At 41.0% G+C, this 18,622-nt stretch overlaps 1 protein-coding gene across 1 annotated transcript; it reads right to left on the reverse strand.

The window, feature by feature from the left end:
* Positions 1–15,807: 15,807 nt before the first annotated feature.
* Positions 15,808–16,296, reverse strand: LOC131428566 (uncharacterized). The gene has a single exon (XM_058592615.1). The coding sequence runs from the start codon at positions 16,294–16,296 to the stop codon at positions 15,808–15,810; it is 489 nt and encodes a 162-aa protein (XP_058448598.1).
* Between the last annotated feature and the right edge of the window lie 2,326 nt (positions 16,297–18,622).

Consider the following 18,622-nt stretch of genomic DNA (forward strand, 5'->3'; position numbering starts at 1 on the left):
CGCTGTTCTATGAAAAATTGGTGTATCACAAATCTCGACGTTTCATGCAGTTTTAAGAGTTTCGGCATCGAAAAAAATTTTCGATTTTGGAAATTTCATGTACTCCCTCCTTTGGTGCTTTTTCAAGATCGAAAATTTTCAAACCTTAATCGCCGGGCAGCACCCCTTACGCATGTCCGATTAAGCTCAAATTTTGCATGAGGACATTTTTCGAGGTGCTTAAATTTTTGAGCACTAGCGCTTTACAAAATTATAGGTGATCACAAAATATTGGCACTCTTATATACATAAGAACGGAAAAAATCAACGTGTTTTGTCGGTTACGTCACTTATACCATCATATCTCTGGAACCGAAAGTCACAACCATTTGATCTTTGAACTTGATCAATGGCCCAACAGTAGCTTTCAAACGAGCATAAGTTTGTTAAAATCGGTTCAGCCATCTCTGAGAAAATTGAGCGCGTTCAAATATCTTCGAAAAGTGCACACACATACACACACATACACACACACACATACATTTTCCGATCTCGTCGAACTGAGTCGAATGGTATATAACACTATGGGTCTCCGAGGCTCCGTTCGAAAGTCGGTTTTACCAGCAACTCTAAGGATCAGGGTCATTTCGCCGAAAGGGTTATTTCGCCGAATAACATTGCGCCGAGTGGGTCATTTTGCCGAATCCTGAAATCGTCTTAAAATCGTAATTAGAATTGATTTAAAGTAAAGACAAATGAAAGATGATAGTGTTAACGCCCGTTTTGTTGACCTACAATTGTACTTCTTGAATAAGAATTGATTCTTGTACTCTTGAATAAAAATTGAACCTCAGAACGGAGTTCCCAAGAAAACTTGTTGACTATTAGCTACTAGGCATCAAAGCAAATTGCATAGGTGTATCTACCAGGCAACCCAAGTAGCAATCCGCAACTAGTTCTGATACGACAAAGTCCAAACTATGTTGCAACAAGAGCACGAATATGTGTTTTATGTTATACTGGTTAAAACATGGTGACAGCAATGTTTCATCATAAGATAACTAGTTACGGAATAGTTATTTAGGTTTCCAACCATAACATCTTTGTGTCATATTGAATTAAATATAATTTATAAGCTATCGTTACTTAATCCAAACATATCGTTAATCACAACAATGCTTCTAGCTACTAGTTGAAAATAAGTTTATTTGATTTCAATAGTAGCAACCCGTAACTAGTTTTGATGTCACTTAACCCAACTGTGTTGCAACAAGAGCACGAACATGTTTTTTGTATGTTATACTGGTTAAAACAAGGTGACAGCTGTGTTTCTTTATAACGTAAACATTGAACTAACTATCATTTGTAAGTTATCGTTACTTGATTCTAACATATCTTCAATCACAGCTATGTTTTTAGCTACTAGTTGAAAAAAGGTTTATTTTCCGTTGCGAAACCATTATAAATACGTTAGCGTATACGTGAATCGTTACTGTGAAAAGATATTATAAGATTATAACATACAATTTCTTCATTATTTCAGGTAGTTATCGTTCAGTATTTTCCGTTTATTAGGGTAAGGGCTCCCTATTTCATCTCATTTGTAAGGACGTTACCTTAAAAATTTGATTTAGCCATCAAAATCACTACGATTTTTTCATATTTCTGCTTAATTCGCCTTGCTCCACATTGGGGATTGATTCACATTCCTTGGAAATCAAAATAATAATTAAAAAATCAGCTAAAACACTTCTGATATCTTCACTACTGTGCTCCTAATTTCGTCTCAATACATTAGCAATGGCGACAGCAATCGAAACCGAAATATAGCACTATTGCACTCTCAGGTTCAAAATGTCAGAATTTTCCTTAAAAAGAGCCTAATGCCAGCTATGAGACAACACACGATAGTTTTAGACACAGCTTGAAATCATTTCGACGTTTAAATTTTTTTAGATCGTTTTCGTTACCTTTCGTTTTGAATTTAAAATTTTACTCTGCAGTTAATTTGGAGAATTTGAAAAAAAGAATTGTTACTATTTAGGCATTAGCCCTTCTAAAAACAAAATGTAGAACCAGAGATGTCATTTATACAGATTTATCTGTTTTTTCTAGATTTTGGCGTCCGCATACTAATTTAAGTCAGATTGCAGATTTTATACAGATTATCTAAATTTAATACAGATTTATAAAAAGTGAGAAGTAAATAGTTAGACTTTTCTCTCTGAGTATCTGTTAATATTTGATTGTAGTACTTCTTTAAAAGTTTATTAATCAACGGACAAATCACATGTTAAAATGGAAATCTTTTGTGCAAATATTTGATGATGAACACTGATAAACATTTATATCAAAATATAAAACCAATTTTAATTTGATTTGAATTTGAATTTGATTTGAATTTGAATTTGATTCATTTTATTAGTGAAAACAGATAGAGCAGATACATATTTCCTACGAAAATATCTGGCATCTCTGTGCACAGCCGATGATTGGTTTTATTTAACATTATGAGAAAACTTGGCAACCTTGCGATACGAAATGATATGATAACAAAGCGCAATCAAGTGAATTAAGTGTAAATTTTCATCTCATATTTTTCATTGCTTTTATTGCTTATCAGGTAATTTCAGAAGTCTTTAATCGTTGAATAAACAAGTGGAAAGCGAACATTAGTCATTCAACATTGAATAGTGGTGTAATTATGTGAAATAGTGATCATGTTTTGAGACGAATCGATTAGTAAATATTCAGAAATATGATGAATTGTAAAACTTCGGACGAAGGTGGTTTCTAAATCAAAAAATGAGTTTATTTTATATGAAAAAAGCGATCGTTGATGGTTTTTTTTAACTGTTTTTTTCAATTGAAAAGTGTGGCAAAACCTAGGAGTGAGATGGAAATTGAAGCTGAGATGGAATAGGGAGCCCTTACCCTAAGTGAAAATGAGAAAAATATCTAATGCAGCTACGCCACATCGTTTTGGTTCATGTGCTGTCCGACCTCGCTACCGCTCGTTCGGACCTAACTGAATCAATGATTATTATTATTATTATTATTATTCGTGTGATTTGTGTGAATGCGATTATGGTACTTCATATCATCTGATATGTAACTGTCCCGCATTGACGCACCTACGGGTTTTTGGTTCTCCATATATGGTTGAGTCTGTGTATGCGAAGCTAAAATTAAAGGATATTCTCTCGTTTCTCACCCAATGTGGTAAGGAGCTATAGTCAGAAGGGTTCATCGTTCTTCCTGGAGTGAATGAATCCTTTCTGTATTCACCTTAAATAGGGTTTAGCAGATTGTTTGGCATCCTTTAGGGGGTACCGAATTTACTTCTGCTCGTACATACTGCGAATCGTTCTGCATTCTTCCGGAAGTGCAGAATGGTGTCGCTTTTGTAAGATCTCTAAATCCTCCAGGGGGTTGGAGGTTTTATTAACAGCAGACTGTTCGGGACCACGTAGAGGTTTTCAATTTACTTCTGCTTTCACTAAATGTGATCCCCAGCAGATTGTTCAGCATCCCTTAGGGGTGCAGAATTTACTTCTGCTTTTATGTGTTTTTGTGTCGTCAATTTTCCCCATCCTCCTAGTCCAACCCTTACCATTTCCTTTCAATCCTTCCCTCTTATATATCGGGAAAATGATGCTAAAAACAAATTGATGGCAAGGCACAAATCTCCAAATATCAAGGGGAACGTGCCAGTTGAGCCAATTTGTTCTGATTCCTTTCTGCGAAATGACCCGCTCTCCAACTCTAATACCTTTCTATAGAGAAAGGCAAAAACGATTTCCGAACCACTCTAACATGAATTAGGCCCTTATTTTCGATATCCTTCCACGGTGAGAATTAAGTGAAGCGAATGATGAGATCACAAATTTTTTTTTTTGCAAAAATGATTTTTTCCACTACAGTGATTATTTTACTGTGCGTGATATTCGCCCTTATTCTGAATAACGACGTATTGATTTTTCGATAGAATGTGGTTCGATCGAATCATAGCTACCTTTGATTTTGCTAGCGTAATTAGGAATACGAATGAAATACGATCGAAAAAACGAAAAAACGTTATTCAGAATAAAGGCGATTGGTAATAGGGAAAATCAAGCGAAGTGACTGTGAAAGTGGCAGTGAGAACGGTAATTAGAACCTTGACATTAGAATATTCCGAAGGATTTATCAATATTCTGTTACATTTCAAAAAAAATTCCAGTCAAATTTTGAGTTCAGAAGTATCATGAAAGCCAATACGTCCTTATTCAAAATAGAGGGTAAATTCTAGTTCAAGTTATCATTTGGGTCAGGCCAGGACCAAACTTATCATTAGTTGTGCCGAGTCAGAACGATTGGACTCTTAGGCAATCCGCCGGTAACTTGCGAAAATTGACTTACCAACCGCCCTCAACTCTTGATAGTTTCCTCTTCATGAAAGAGACTAACATCAAAAATTTGGTATTTAGTTACAAATTACAAATTTACATAAAATGTAATAAAACCTATGTTTGAATTTCTCTTTTTTCCGCACATTGTAAATCAGTGTTCGCCATCATTCATTGGACATGTTGAAAGCTGTAGAACACGCTCCTATCAATGCCCCATGGCTCTACAGTAACAAATAACCGATTTTTCCTCGTTTCGGCAGAATTCGCCAATGACGTAGAAAAAAAATGCGAATATTTCAGTTACAGTTTATGCACAAAGGAAGATTTATAGCATTCCTAATCACAGAACCACAGGCTTAGTTCGATCCACTTTCACATACGTGGCGGCGGAGGAAGCAGCAGCCGTCAAACGTTCGACGCTTCAACGCTCCAAAAAAAAGCTTTTTCCCACGGAAATGCCCAAACTGAATAAAACACGTTCCGGCCGCTCATTGATTAGCTAGCGGTCGAACAAACATGCGAGAGATAGAGATAGAGAGAGACTGAAAGAGAGGGAGAGAGAAAGAGAAAATGGAAATCACTTTCCGAACCGGATTTTAATCACTTTTGCTTAGCGGGAAGCACATTAAGTTATCGCCACTGAAGGTTGCACTTTTCAACTGGCCAACGTTTCCCTCGGCACTCCACCAAAACCGGCAGCCGTCGTCGTGCGGAGGCTCATCGAATTTGCGCTTCCGCTTGGCTACGGTGCGTGTTGCCGCTCCGGTATAAACGAATTCCTCCCGTTTGATTTTGAAACCCGACCGGTCGTCCTCTTCGTCGTCGTCATCGTCGCTGTCGCAGCACTTCGTAGAGGTCAAACCAAGGTTGCACAGGATCACGGGAGGAAAACGGGCGCGACACGTGCAAAGTGTCATCCCACAGGACTGTGCGTGTTGTACGTTTTCCCGGTTGGTGGGTGGGTTTGGTTGAGTTCCGAGAGGGTTGAGGCAGAAGAACCTTCATCCCGTTTGCTGCGGAAGGGAAAGAAAACGCAACACAAAAATATGCTGGAGTTGGTTGCCAACTGGCAAAAACAAAAAGTTCTTCTCCCTCTCATCCCACATCCCACAAAGGGTTCCCAAACTCAACGAATCAACGAATTATTGGTTTTACTTACCGAGACTTTCCCGGTCGGTTTGAACCACCCAGCTTTCCGGCTGAGTGAAAAGGATGAAGATCTGTCCGGAATCCGGAATGACCAAGTCAATATTTTGAAAGGTTGCTCCAACAACCAAACACTTGGCCTACTTGGACCGATTGTTGAGGCAGTAAAATATTACGCCATTTGATAACAAGGGGGAGGGAGGGGGAAATGCTATTTCAGTTCTCGCTCCTCGAAATAGGTCAACTCTTTGTTTTGTTTTAGAACATTGAGTCGGAGAGTGATAAGCATAGGCTTGTTCGATGTTCGACTGGAATTGGCGAGAATTTGATTGTTTGGGATTTCCCGAAAAAAAAGGGGTAAAGTTTAGAAAAAAACAAGTTGTTTTCTTTGTTTGGGAATTGATTGTGATTGCCTTATCTATTTATCTAACTGTAATGGTGCATCGTTTATTTGATGGGGTCATGTTAATTTAGTTGTTAAGTTTGATAATGTGATCATTAGTACAGTTTGAATAGCTCTGCACTAATAGGTTGAAGCAAAATTATGCTCAATTCAGTGTTAATTTTACAGAAATTTTCAAATAAAATGCAAATTGTTAAAAAAACTGTCCCAGAAAGTATTACCGCACTTTGATTTCGCTGTAAATAATTCACAAGTGTTAGATATTCAAATTCTATTCGATATACTGATAATATTAGACTACAACAACAGAATATTAATCTCAACATTAACTACATAGCCATTTTAGACTAGCTGGCGCACCTTTTTTTCATTAAATTCCGTGCAGACTTCTTGGCGACACTTTTGGCGAGTTTTGACACTTTTTTCCAATCTTTTCCGAACTGTTGAATGGTTTCGGCTGCCGAGACATGTTTCCTAAGATGTGCCTTCGTTAATGCCCAAAATTCCTCAATTGGTCGAAGTTGTGGGCAATTTGGTGGATTCATGTCTTTTGGGACGAAAGTGACATTTTTGGTAGTATACCATTCTACCATTGATTTCGAGTAGTGGCAAGAAGCAAGATCTGGCCAGGAGACAACAGGATCCTTGTGGCTTCGAATCACGGGTAGAAGTCGTTTTTGTAAACTTTCCTTGATGTATATTTCGCCTTTCATTGAAGCAGTGGTGATGAAGGGTTTCGAAATCTTACCGCAGCTACAAATTGCTTGCCAGACCATAGCTTTCTTACCAAATTTTTCGACTTCAATCGATGTCTCGGACTGGTTTAACACTTGCCCTTCTCACACCGTATAATATTGTGGTCCCGGCAAGGATTTGTAATCGAGTTTCGCGTAGGTTTCGTCGTCCATGATTATGCAGTTCAAATTTCCAGCAAGAATCGTCTTGTACAGCTTTCGAACCCTCGGCCTGATCGATGCTTCTTGTTTCGGACTACGTTTAAGTTGTTTCTGTTTTTTATAGGTTCGAAGATTCAAACGTTCTTTAGCACGAAGAACATTTGACATCAAAGTGACCGCTTTTTTGGCCACATCCCGAACTGAAACCTCCTTCTTTTGCTCGAACGCCTTCAGTGTACGTTTATCCAACTGAGGGTTAGCAGGACCTTTTTTTCGACCCGTTTTCCGGTTTATCCTCAAAGGTGTTATCCTCACCGAACTTCCGGAATTGCATTTCGCACGGCTTTTTCAATTACTCCTTCCATTTTTGCTATCTTTCTCAGTGACAGTACGCGTTCTGTGCACCATTTGTATACAATTTTTCGACGTTGTTCTGCTGAAAGTCCACGCATTTCGAAACAAACTAATGAACACGAATAAACAACTGCACAAGTGGTTAGAGAAGAGTGTAAGGAGTGTATCGAAAATAAGCTATCAACAAATTTTTCTTTCAAATTATGATAAAAAACGATATTTTATTCAAATTAAAATTTGATCCGTTATTGTACGAGGTTAAACTTGAGTATAAAGAAAACCAGATGAAATTTAAGTTATTCCTTCAAGAATTTTCGAACTTTTGATCGAACGATCTTCATCAAGTTCCGGACAACTGTTGCATCGAATTTTTTGGACGTTTGAGCCCAATTTTTTTTAACTCCTGCATGTTCCCAGCTGCCTTACCAGTCTTCTTGAAGACCCACTTCACGATTACCGAGTAACGTTCGATGGGTCGAAGCTGAGGGCAATTTGGTGGATTGATATTTTTCTCAACGAAATGTATACCCTTTTCCGCAAGCCAGTTGAGAGTGGTTTTGGCATAGTGAGCCGACGCTAAATCCGGCCAAAACAGTGGAGGTGTACTATACTTCTTATATAAAGGCAGCAATCTCTTCTGGAGACACTCAGATCGATAGATTTCTGCGTTTATAGTTCCGGTAGTGTAAAAAATGGTTGATTTAAAACCACAGGAACATATTGCTTGCCATATCAGTGCCTTTCGACCGAGTTTCTCTACTTGAATCGACCTGTCCGCATCGCTCACATCATCCCCAACAACGACAATTAAGCATTGTGGACCTGAAAGGGTTTTTGAGTCCTCCTTTACATAAGTCCCATCGTCCATCAAATCGCATGCATCCGGACACTGCAAAAACGCTAATACAATTTCCGGGCCCTTGTTGCTGCTCGTTTCTTCTGTTCTACACTTTGTTTCGAGATTTTCTGCTTCTTGTAGGTCTTCAGGTGATTTCGCCTCTTGATATGCTGGATCATTCCGCCACTCGTTCCTGCTTTTCTGGCCAAATCACGTATTGACATTGATTTGTTCTTCATGATTAGAGATACCACTTTCTGGTCCAGTTTCGGATTGGAAGAACCGGGTTTTCTGCCTCTTCCTGGTAACTCATCCAAAGAATAGTGTTCCCCAAACCTATTAATGATGGTTTTAACACTGGCATGATAAATTCTAAACCGCTTCGCCAATTTTCGCATAGTAATGCCCTTCTCACTTAACCGTGCGTCCAGAATCCTAATTTTCACTTCCTTTTCAATACGTGACATTTTGAAAACGCGGAATTTCAACCGCACAAACAAGTGAACAAACGAAAGCCAACAGTCAAACGCCCAGCATGCTGTGATCTGAGCATAAAAAACCATCACAAAAACATACGTACAACACAAATGTATGTGGATAGCTTATTTTCGATACACTCCTTATGTAACATTTTTGTGCATTAACTTTTCTCAGTGATAGCTTGACCGCTTTTGAACAAACTTAAATTCAATTGAAAGATCTTGTGGTCAGGTATGACATTCCAGAATTTTATCTGGCTTCGACATTCGGTTACGGAATTACAGGGTTAGTAGTATTCTCACAAACGGCGAAACCGATGTTCACAAACTGAGTATTGAATGAAAGGGCTTAAGATCCAATATAAAATTCCTGAATTTCTTTTAGATCCGATTTCCTGGTCTGAAGTTACAGGGTAGTAAGCACAAAAAACTCGTTTGTAAAATGCGGGTTGTTCAAACCTGGTTGGTAAAATCTTCTAATTAGCAAATCTTGTTAGTTGATGGTCAGAAAAACTCATTTCGGTTACCGGTTCCGGAAATAATGGGGAAAATCTCAGAATAGAAGAATGGAAATTACTTTACTTCGATTTTTAGAAGATTTTTTTTGTCATTTTCCAAGAACTTAGATCCAAATGAAAGATTTGATCATCTCGAAGATTACTATGAAAATTTATATGGATCCGATTTCCAGTTTTGAAAGTAACACATGGATCAATAAGTCCCGAGACTAACAATGGAAACAACATTTTTTTTGCAAATTTTTTTTTTATTCATCAACATAATCACCTTTTAGGGTGATACAATGGTTCCAACGTTTTTCCAATTTTTCAATACCATGTTTATAAAAAAAATTATCTTTCGCTTCAAAATAAGCTTCAGTTTCAGCGATGACCTCCTCTTTTGAGCCAAATCTTTTTCCCTGGAGCATTTTTTTAAGATCAGCAAAGAGCCAGTAGTCACTGGGGGCTAAATCTGGCGAGTATGGGGGGTCCCCAGCCCAATTCGTTCAATTTCGCCATTGTTTTCATCGACTTGTGGCAGGGTTCATTGCAGCAATCGCGGCACCCACTTGGAAAAAACCTTTTTCATGCTCAATTTTTCACGAAGGATAGTAAATACACTTCCATATGATATCTGTGTCATCTCAGCAATCTCACGGAGCTTCACTTTACGATCTTTCATTATAATTTTTGTCACTTCACTCACATTTTCCGGTGTAACGACTTCCACAGGTCTACCCGAGCGTTCCGCGTCATTTGTGTCGGTACGACCATGTTTAAACTCTGCGAACCACCGAAAATCGTTGCTTTTGATGGACAAGAGTCCGGATAACGTTTTTCAATCCATTGTTTCGCTTGCACGGTGTTTTTACCCATTAAAAAACAATGGTTTATCAAAACACGAAACTAGGTTTTTTTCCATTTTTTAAACAAACTACAAAACGACTTTACTCCAACCTCGATAACTCAGCTGTTTCTGGTCGGATCAACTTAAAATTTTGACCCGTTTCAAGCAAAGGTTAGTACTCTAGAAAGACGTGGTAACTGGTTTACTACGAGCGCCATCTCTGCTTTAGTCTCGGGACTTATTGATCCATGTGTTACATGTTCTAGTTATGTTTCATAGTGTAGATACAAATTATGTTGACGGATTACAATAATCATCGAAAACTGGTAAGCATCGGCCAATTTGGGAACCTCGTTCAAGCCGGACCGATAGTTTCGCCCAATTAACTTTTCCAACTCGTTACCAGGCTATCCGTGTGTGTGTGTGTGTGTGTGTGTTATGTTGTGGCGATAAACAATTTGCCACTTGTGCTTCTCGCGTAGGTGCGCACCGATCCTATCCTACTGGTAACAAGTTTGTGTTTATGCACCGGACAAACTGGCCAAATGAGGAAAATAGTATTTTTACATGGCAATTGCTTATGTTTTAGCTTAAATCATTACAAAGCAGGCCGGGCCGTATGCGGCAGCAACTTGAAAGATGATGAAAAAAACCCTTCTTAATCCACCTAGTGGTGTGATAATGCCTTTCTCTTCTTTCATAACAGTCTCATGAAAATATGTTTCATACATTTATAAAATAATTTTAGACGCCAATTGATTCAGATTGATTCGAGTAGTTCACAGAAGCATGCTTCAGTGTTTATGTCACACAGTCAGCATCATTTTTCCAAACTAGTGCTTGACATTTGCGTTGCCTATTTGTATGAGAACAGTGATGCTAATCTAAAAAAAGCCTTCTTAGTCCACTTAGTGAAATTTTAATATATCTTGAAAAATCACCATAGGAGGGAGTACATGAAATTTTCGAAATCGAAAAAAAATTTTTGATGCCAAAAGGCTTAGAATTGCATGAAACGTCGAGATTTAGTGTCATCTCGAAAAAAAAATTTTTTGAAAAAGTCGACTTTTTGGGACTTAGAAAAAATATGAAAATTTTTCTAAGTCCCAGAAAGTTGATTTTTTCAAAAAAAAATTTTTTCGGGATAACACTAAATTTCGATGTTTTATGCAGTTTTAAGAGTTTTGGCATCAAAAAAAATTTTTTATTTTGGAAATTTCATGTACTCCCCCCTATGGTGCTTTTTCAAGATCGATAATTGTCAAACCTTTACCACCGGGCAGCACCCCTTAAGCATGTCCGATTTAGGTCAAATTTTGCATGAAGGCTTTTTTCGAGGTGCTTAAACTTTTGAGCACTAGAACTTTACGAAAATAGAGTTGATCCCAAAATTTTGGCACCCTTATATATACAAGAGCGGTAAAAATCAACGTGTTTTGTCGGTTACGTCACTTATACAATCATATTTCTGGAACCAAAAGTCACAACCATTTGATCTTCGAACTTGATCAATGGCATGACAGTAGCTTTCAAACGAGCCCAAGTTTGTTGAAATCGGATCAGCCATCTCTGAGAAAATTGAGCGCGTTCAAATACAACGCTTTTTGTCGGTTACGTCACTTATAGAATCATATCTCCGGAACCAAAAATCACAGCCATTTGATCTTCGAACTTGATCAATGGCCCGACAGTAGCTTTCAAACGAGCCCAAGTTTGTTCAAATCGGTTCAGCCATCTCTGAGAAAATTGAGCGCGTTCAAATATCTTCGAAAAGTGCACACACATACACACACACACACATACACACACACACACATACACACACACACACACACACACAGACATTTTCCGATCTCGACGAACTGAGTCGAATGGTATATAACACTATGGGTCTCCGAGGCTCCGTTCGAAAGTCGGTTTTTCCAGCAATTCTAATACCTTTCTATAGAGAAAGGCAAAAAGCCTTCTTAGTCCACTTAGTGAAATTTTAATATATCTTGAAAAATCACCATAGGGGGGAGTACATGAAATTTTCGAAATCGAAAAAAAATTTTTGATGCCAAAAGGCTTAGAATTGCATGAAACGTCGAGATTTAGTGTCATCTCGAAAAAAATTTTTTTTGAAAAAATCGACTTTTTAGGACTTAGAAAAAATATGAAAATTTTTCTAAGTCCCAGAAAGTTGATTTTTTCAAAAAAAAATTTTTTTGAGATGACACTAAATTTCGATGTTTTATGCAGTTTTAAGAGTTTTGGCATCAAAAAAAATTTTCGATTTTGGAAATTTCATGTACTCCCCCCTATGGTGCTTTTTCAAGATCGATAATTGTCAAACCTTCACCACCGGGCAGCACCCCTTAAGCATGTCCAATTTAGGTCAAATTTTGCATGAAGGCTTTTTTCGGAGTGCTTAAACTTTTGAGCACTAGAACTTTACGAAAATAGAGTTGATCCCAAAATTTTGGCACCCTTATATATACAAGAGCGGTAAAAATCAACGTGTTTTGTCGGTTACGTCACTTATACCATCATATATCTGGAACCAAAAGTCACAACCATTTGATCTTCGAACTTGATCAACGGCCCGACAGTAGCTTTCAAACGAGCCCAAGTTTGTTAAAATCGGATCAGCCATCTCTGAGAAAATTGAGCGCGTTCAAATACAACGCTTTCTGTCGGTTACGTCACTTATACAATCATATCTCCGGAACCAAAAGTCACAGCCATTTGATCTTCGAACTTGATCAATGGCCCGCCAGTAGCTTTCAAACGAGTTCAAGTTTGTTCAAATCGGTTCAGCCATCTCTGAGAAAATTGAGCGCGTTCAAATACAACGCTTTTTGTGGGTTACGTCACTTATACAATCATATCTCCGGAACCAAAAGTCACAGCCATTTTATCTTCGAACTTGATCAATGCCCCGATAGTAGCTTTCAAACGAGCCCAAGTTTGTTAAAATCGGTTGAGCCATCTCTGAGAAAATTGAGCGCGTTCAAATATCTTCGAAAAGTGCACACACATACACACACACATACACACACACACACATACACACACACACACACACACACACACAGACATTTTCCGATCTCGTCGAGCTGAGTCGAATGGTATATAACACTATGGGTCTCCGAGGCTCCGTTCGAAAGTCGGTTTTTCCAGCAATTCTAATACCTTTCTATAGAGAAAGGCAAAAACCTAAACGAAAAACAAGCAATTTGAGTGGTTTTACGTTTCAAGAAAGCTAACCCGCGCTCGCCGTCGACTTGCGGCTTGTGGCGATGGGGAAAGCAGCGCGGCAGGCTTACTACCGATCGAATGGGAGGGGGGGGGGGGGGGGGGCGGTGGTCCGGCAGTGATGAGTAAGCAGGATGCAAAATCCACAGTAGGCTATCGCTCCTGGGGTTGCTGTGGCGGTTGTTGTCGTTGTTGCTGATGAAGCACACGCGACCAACGGCTGTCGGTTGTTGGTCGAAACGTTTTAGAAGAAAACTACTTTCACTTGTAATTGAGAAAGTTTCGTAACATTTTTCCACCATCAATAAACATAAACTATGCGAGACACCAAGCGGGTTGCAGCTGCCTGGGCACACACACACGGGCCGCCGTGGTTTTTTTTTCTATTTATTTCTTCTTTACGGCACATTTGTTGATTCAGGAAAACTGCGCCGGCCGCAAAGTTTTGCGTCGTTTTAGGAAATTCGTGGAAAACTGGCCAAAGCCGATGGAGCGTTGCCTGAGCGCCCCAGCGCACCGGGGCTACCTCGTTGGTTGGTTTGCATGTTCGTTCACTTTTTGCTGCAGTTTTCAATGATTTGGCGTTGAACTGGAACGCGCTTGCATTACCGATGCGCTGCTAATTCAACATTTAGGACGGTTAATAACTTGTGTTTTATTGGGCATTAATTTGTTCTTTGGAAAAAAAAAACACACAATCAAAGCAACCGACCGGTGATTGTGTAATTTGCTGGCTCTTAGTTTTACTCGTCGGCATGACGATTTCGTTTTATTATCTGCGCTATCGTGGCCTACTGGCGGGGGGTGGGTGCTTTTTGTTACTGGATCACGTCCATGCGCACAAACAAATCGTTGCTGGTTAAAAAAATAGTGCCGTGTGGTGGCTAGTGGAGTGCGAAATGGGAACTAATTGTTTTCGACGGAAGCCAGGAAAAGTGTATTGATGCCGAGTTCTATGTGTCTTCGATACATACTCAATCAATCATTCATTCTTCTCTTTAATTGAGTAATCTTTTGCCTTTATCAAGCAAAAATTTTATTCGCGAGCAATAAACATCAAGCAAAAATTTTATTCAATTTCTTCTGGACGTTTCGCCTTTCAACAAACTCGTCTGTGTGTGTGTGTGTGTTTTTACAAGGTGAACTACCTTATGTACTTTCCCAGCCCACGCGCTCGGTAATTGTCAAGCTACCGCTATTGTGAACCAGCGAGTGAGACTGGCTGAACCTTACCAACTAAAACACCTTGGACATCTTGCCTCGATCCCCCCGGAACTAAGCTAAGCTCAATACTTCGGGGGAGGCTGTGTTCATGCACTTCTTCGTTTGGGAGAAAATGAGCTCCTGCGTTTCTCTCTTTATCCATCTCGATCCACCTTGGGCGCCTCAACGACCCAATGCCGCTACGTCGCGCCACACTACTCGACTGATCCCCGATGATGGATCTACACCGACGGAGAGTTTCCCCTTTTTTCGCCATGCGAAACACCCGAAGGAGTGCCGAAGTCGGCTCCGCGATTCCGGTTGGAGCATGACTTTCGGTTCGCTGATGCCCCGACGACTCGAATCGGTGTTGTGGCGTCTACTCGACTAGTCCCCGGTGATGGATCTAGCCTACACCGACAGAGAGTTCCCCGACGATGGAAGTTCTCCCGAAACCGACGTTTTCAATACCCGTCCATGGCCTGACCGTAAGGATGCCTGGGTCGATCCAATGATGCCGGTTGGAGGATGTCTTCCGGTTCACTGGTGTCCCGACTATCTTAACGGTGCTACGCCACGATCTACTCGTCTAATCCCCGATGAAAGATCTAGACTACACCGACGGAGAGTTCCCCGGCGAAAGAGGCTCTCCCTACACCGAGTCCCCTGTTGCACCACTCGGGACACACGAGAGAGTGCCGAGGTCGGTCCGGCGATTCCAGTTGGAGCATAGCTTCTGGTTGGCTGGCGCCCCGACGACACAAGTCGGTGTTGTGGTGGCTACTCGACTAGTCCCCGCCGAAGGATCTAGCCTACCGTGACAGAGAGTTTCCCGGCGCTGGAAGTTCTCTCGAAACCGACGTTTTCGATACCCGTATACGACCCGACCGAAAGGATGCCAAGGTCGCTCCAGTGGTTCCGGTTGGGAAATGGCGTCCGGTTCCACGACGATCCTTACGATGCTATGACGTGGTCTACTCATCTTGTCCCCGACGACGGATCAAGACTACACCGACGAAGAGTTCCCCGACGAAGGAAGTTCTCTCGATCCGACGCTCACTCGCTGATCCCTTCTCCATATTCGCTGCAACTCCGAGAGTATCTGTGTTACCTCTTTGTTTACTGCATTCCACGTGCCTTCTTCACGACACATTTCCTCAGATATATTCTTCACCCTTAGGGCAGGCATTTCCTTACATACTTCCGCAAACCGGGGACAATCGAAAATCACATGTACAGGTGTTTCTTCAACACACTCCGGACAAAAAGGAGACGCGGCGTGACCACACCGATGCAGATACTTCCGGAAACAACCATGGCCAGATAGAAACTGCGTTAGGTAGAAGTTTACCTCTCCGTGTTGTCTATTCATCCACGGTGACAAATGTGGAATGAGCCGGTGTACCTTTCTCCGTACTGTCCCTCTCCTGCTGCCACTTCGCCATCGAATCGATTCGAACCATCATTCGCACGTTTCTGGTGGTTCTACGCTGATAACACTCGATATCCTCCACCAGGGTGATGCAGATTGGGATCATTCCGGTGATATTGTCCTGTAGACGCTCGTGACTCGTATGACCATAAGCCGGAATGCTCTGTTCAGCTGTTCACGGCTCCTCTTCGTTTTCAATGCTGTTCCCCAGGCAGGAGCACCATACCGTAGTATTGACGAAGATACACTAGCTAACAGACGTTTTGTGCTACTTTTCGGGCCACCGACATTTGGCATGATACTCGTTATTGCATGTATCGCCTTCGCGGACTTCTCGCAGGCATAGTCGACATGGCAGTTAAAGTTCAACCGGTTGTCGATCATCACTCCGAGAAGTTTCAGAGTTCGCTTAGTTGAAATCGCATGTCCCCCTACATCTATCTCGGTACGCTGGATCGGCTTGCAGTTGCTCACCAACAACACTTCCGTTTTGTGGTGAGCTATTTGTAGCTTGACTCCGTTCATCCAGCCCTCAATCGTGCTTATCGTCTCTATCACCGAGGCCTCCACTTCTTCGAGAGACTCGCCCATCACCGTTCACGATACGTCGTCCGCGAAGCCCACGATTTTCACTTTCTTGGAAAGTTGCTGTGTCAAGACCTCATTGTACATAGCGTTCCAGAGAGTCGGACCGAGAATGGATCCCCGAGGGACTCGCACTCGCACTGACCAGGATTCTATTGTGGAAATAGCTCTTTAGGATCCGGCAAACATAATCTGGGATTACCGCATTCGGTGTAGCGCTGTGGCGATGGCCTCCCTGCTGGCACTGTTGAAAGCATTCTTCACGTCCACTGTGACCACGGCGCAGTATCGGTCACCTCTTCGCTTCTGTTTGGACGCCTTCTCAGCGCTCTCAAGCACTGTCTGGATTGCATCAATCGTCGACACTCCTCGATGAAAACCGAACTGCATGTTCGACAATCCTCGTTTACCTTCCGTGCATTTCATCAACCTGTTGAGAATGATTCTTTCCAGGAGTTTCCCAAGTGTGTCCAGCACGCAAATAGGCCTATACGAGGCAGGATTACCCGGTGGTTTACCTGGCTTCGGCAGCAACACCAGCTTCTGGATCTTCCACATGTCTGGGAAGTTGCCTTCGTTCAAGCACTTCTGTAACACAGTTTGGAACATGTCTGGACACGCCGGAACCGCGGTTTTCAACGCCACGTTTGGTATCCCATCCGGGCCTGGAGCTTTCTTGGCTTTCAGTCGCTTTGCGGCTTGTGTAAGCTCTTCGTTAGAAATTTGCCGATCAGCAGAGTCGGCTTCTTCTTCGCCATACGGTGTTGGTGGCCAAGTAGTCGGGTCGTGCTTCGGGAAGAGACCCTCCACGATTTCTTTCAACTTGTTCGGGCACATTTCAGCTACGGTGGACGGACCCTTGATTTTCGCCCACCACAACTCGATACGCGTCCCCCCAGGGATTTTTTTTCCCATAAATACGTTTATTTCTTAAGGCAGTTTACATAAGTTTTTCTTCGCTGTAGCATCACTTTTACATAAAATTCTTATCCTAATTTAATTCTAACATAGTCACAACGATTTGAATTTATTAAAACATATTCCTCTTATTACTTAAACATCATCTTAGGTAACTCGTCATTAATTATGAAATCTACTCGGAAATATTTTTTGAACCAAACGATTAACTTCTATAAATTATAAAATAAGCTGATATTTTCAGACATTTTGTTGATAATTTCATAAAGTGTTTCGAGTTTGTTTGTATCATTACATAATTTTTATTCTCATTTAGCTATTGGTTGAACTCATGGACGCAGCTGGAATCAGAACTAAGTCTTAAAAGGGGCCTTTATTAAATTGAAACTCCAATTTTCTTTATGAAATGATAAATAAGTTTCATGTATGAAAGGTCACGACAAGCAAGAATGTCTCGAACTGGGACATTGGATAGTCTACCTTGGGTACGCAAAGAATTTATTAGTTGAGATCTGACATCACGATACTCCACGCATGTCCAAACGACATGATCAATATCCCGATAACCTTCTCCGCAAGCACAATGATTAGTCTCGGAGAGCCCAATTCGAAGGAGATGTGCATCTAACGTGTAGTGATTGGACATGAGTCTGGACATCACACGAATGAAATCTCTACTCACATCCAGTCCCCTGAACCATGCCTTTGTCGATATTTTCGGAATAATTGAGTGCATCCACCGACCCAAATCATCTTTATCCCAAGAAGCTTGCCAGCTGGCAAGTGTTCTTTGGCGAGACGAGCTATAGAATTCGTTGAAAGCAATCGGTCTCTCATAAATTTCACCCTCAATAGCACCACGTTTGGCTAAAATATCGGCTCTTTCGTTGCCAGGAATGGAGCAATGAGCCGGGACCCAGACTATAGTGATTAGATAATTATTGTTCAATATGTCGTTCAGGCACTGTTTTATTTTGCCCAGGAAAGACGGTTCAGTCTTGCCAGTCATGTTTGAGCGAATGGCTTCAATTGCACTCAGACTATCTGTGAAGAGGAAATAATGGTTTGGAATTAATGTGACGATTACACTCAAACTATAATGAACTGCTGCTAGCTCTGCTATATAAACAGATGCAGGTTCTTGAAGCCTAAATGAGACCGAAACATTATTGTTGAACATACCAAACCCTGTCGCTTCTTCAATGCGCGATCCGTGTAAAACATTTTCTCAGAGTCAATATGCCTGAACTTACTTGAAAATATTTTTGGGATTTCCGCCGAGCATAGATGATCCGGGATTCCACGCACTTCGCGCTGCATGGATGTATCGAAAAATAAAGTTGAGTCAGGGACATTTAGGAGGCTGACACGGATAGGACTAGCCTTTCGAAGTTATTAATAACCAGGGGATTCA

This window comes from Malaya genurostris, chromosome 2 (genome assembly GCF_030247185.1).
Source record: "Malaya genurostris strain Urasoe2022 chromosome 2, Malgen_1.1, whole genome shotgun sequence".
NCBI lineage: Eukaryota > Metazoa > Arthropoda > Insecta > Diptera > Culicidae > Malaya > Malaya genurostris.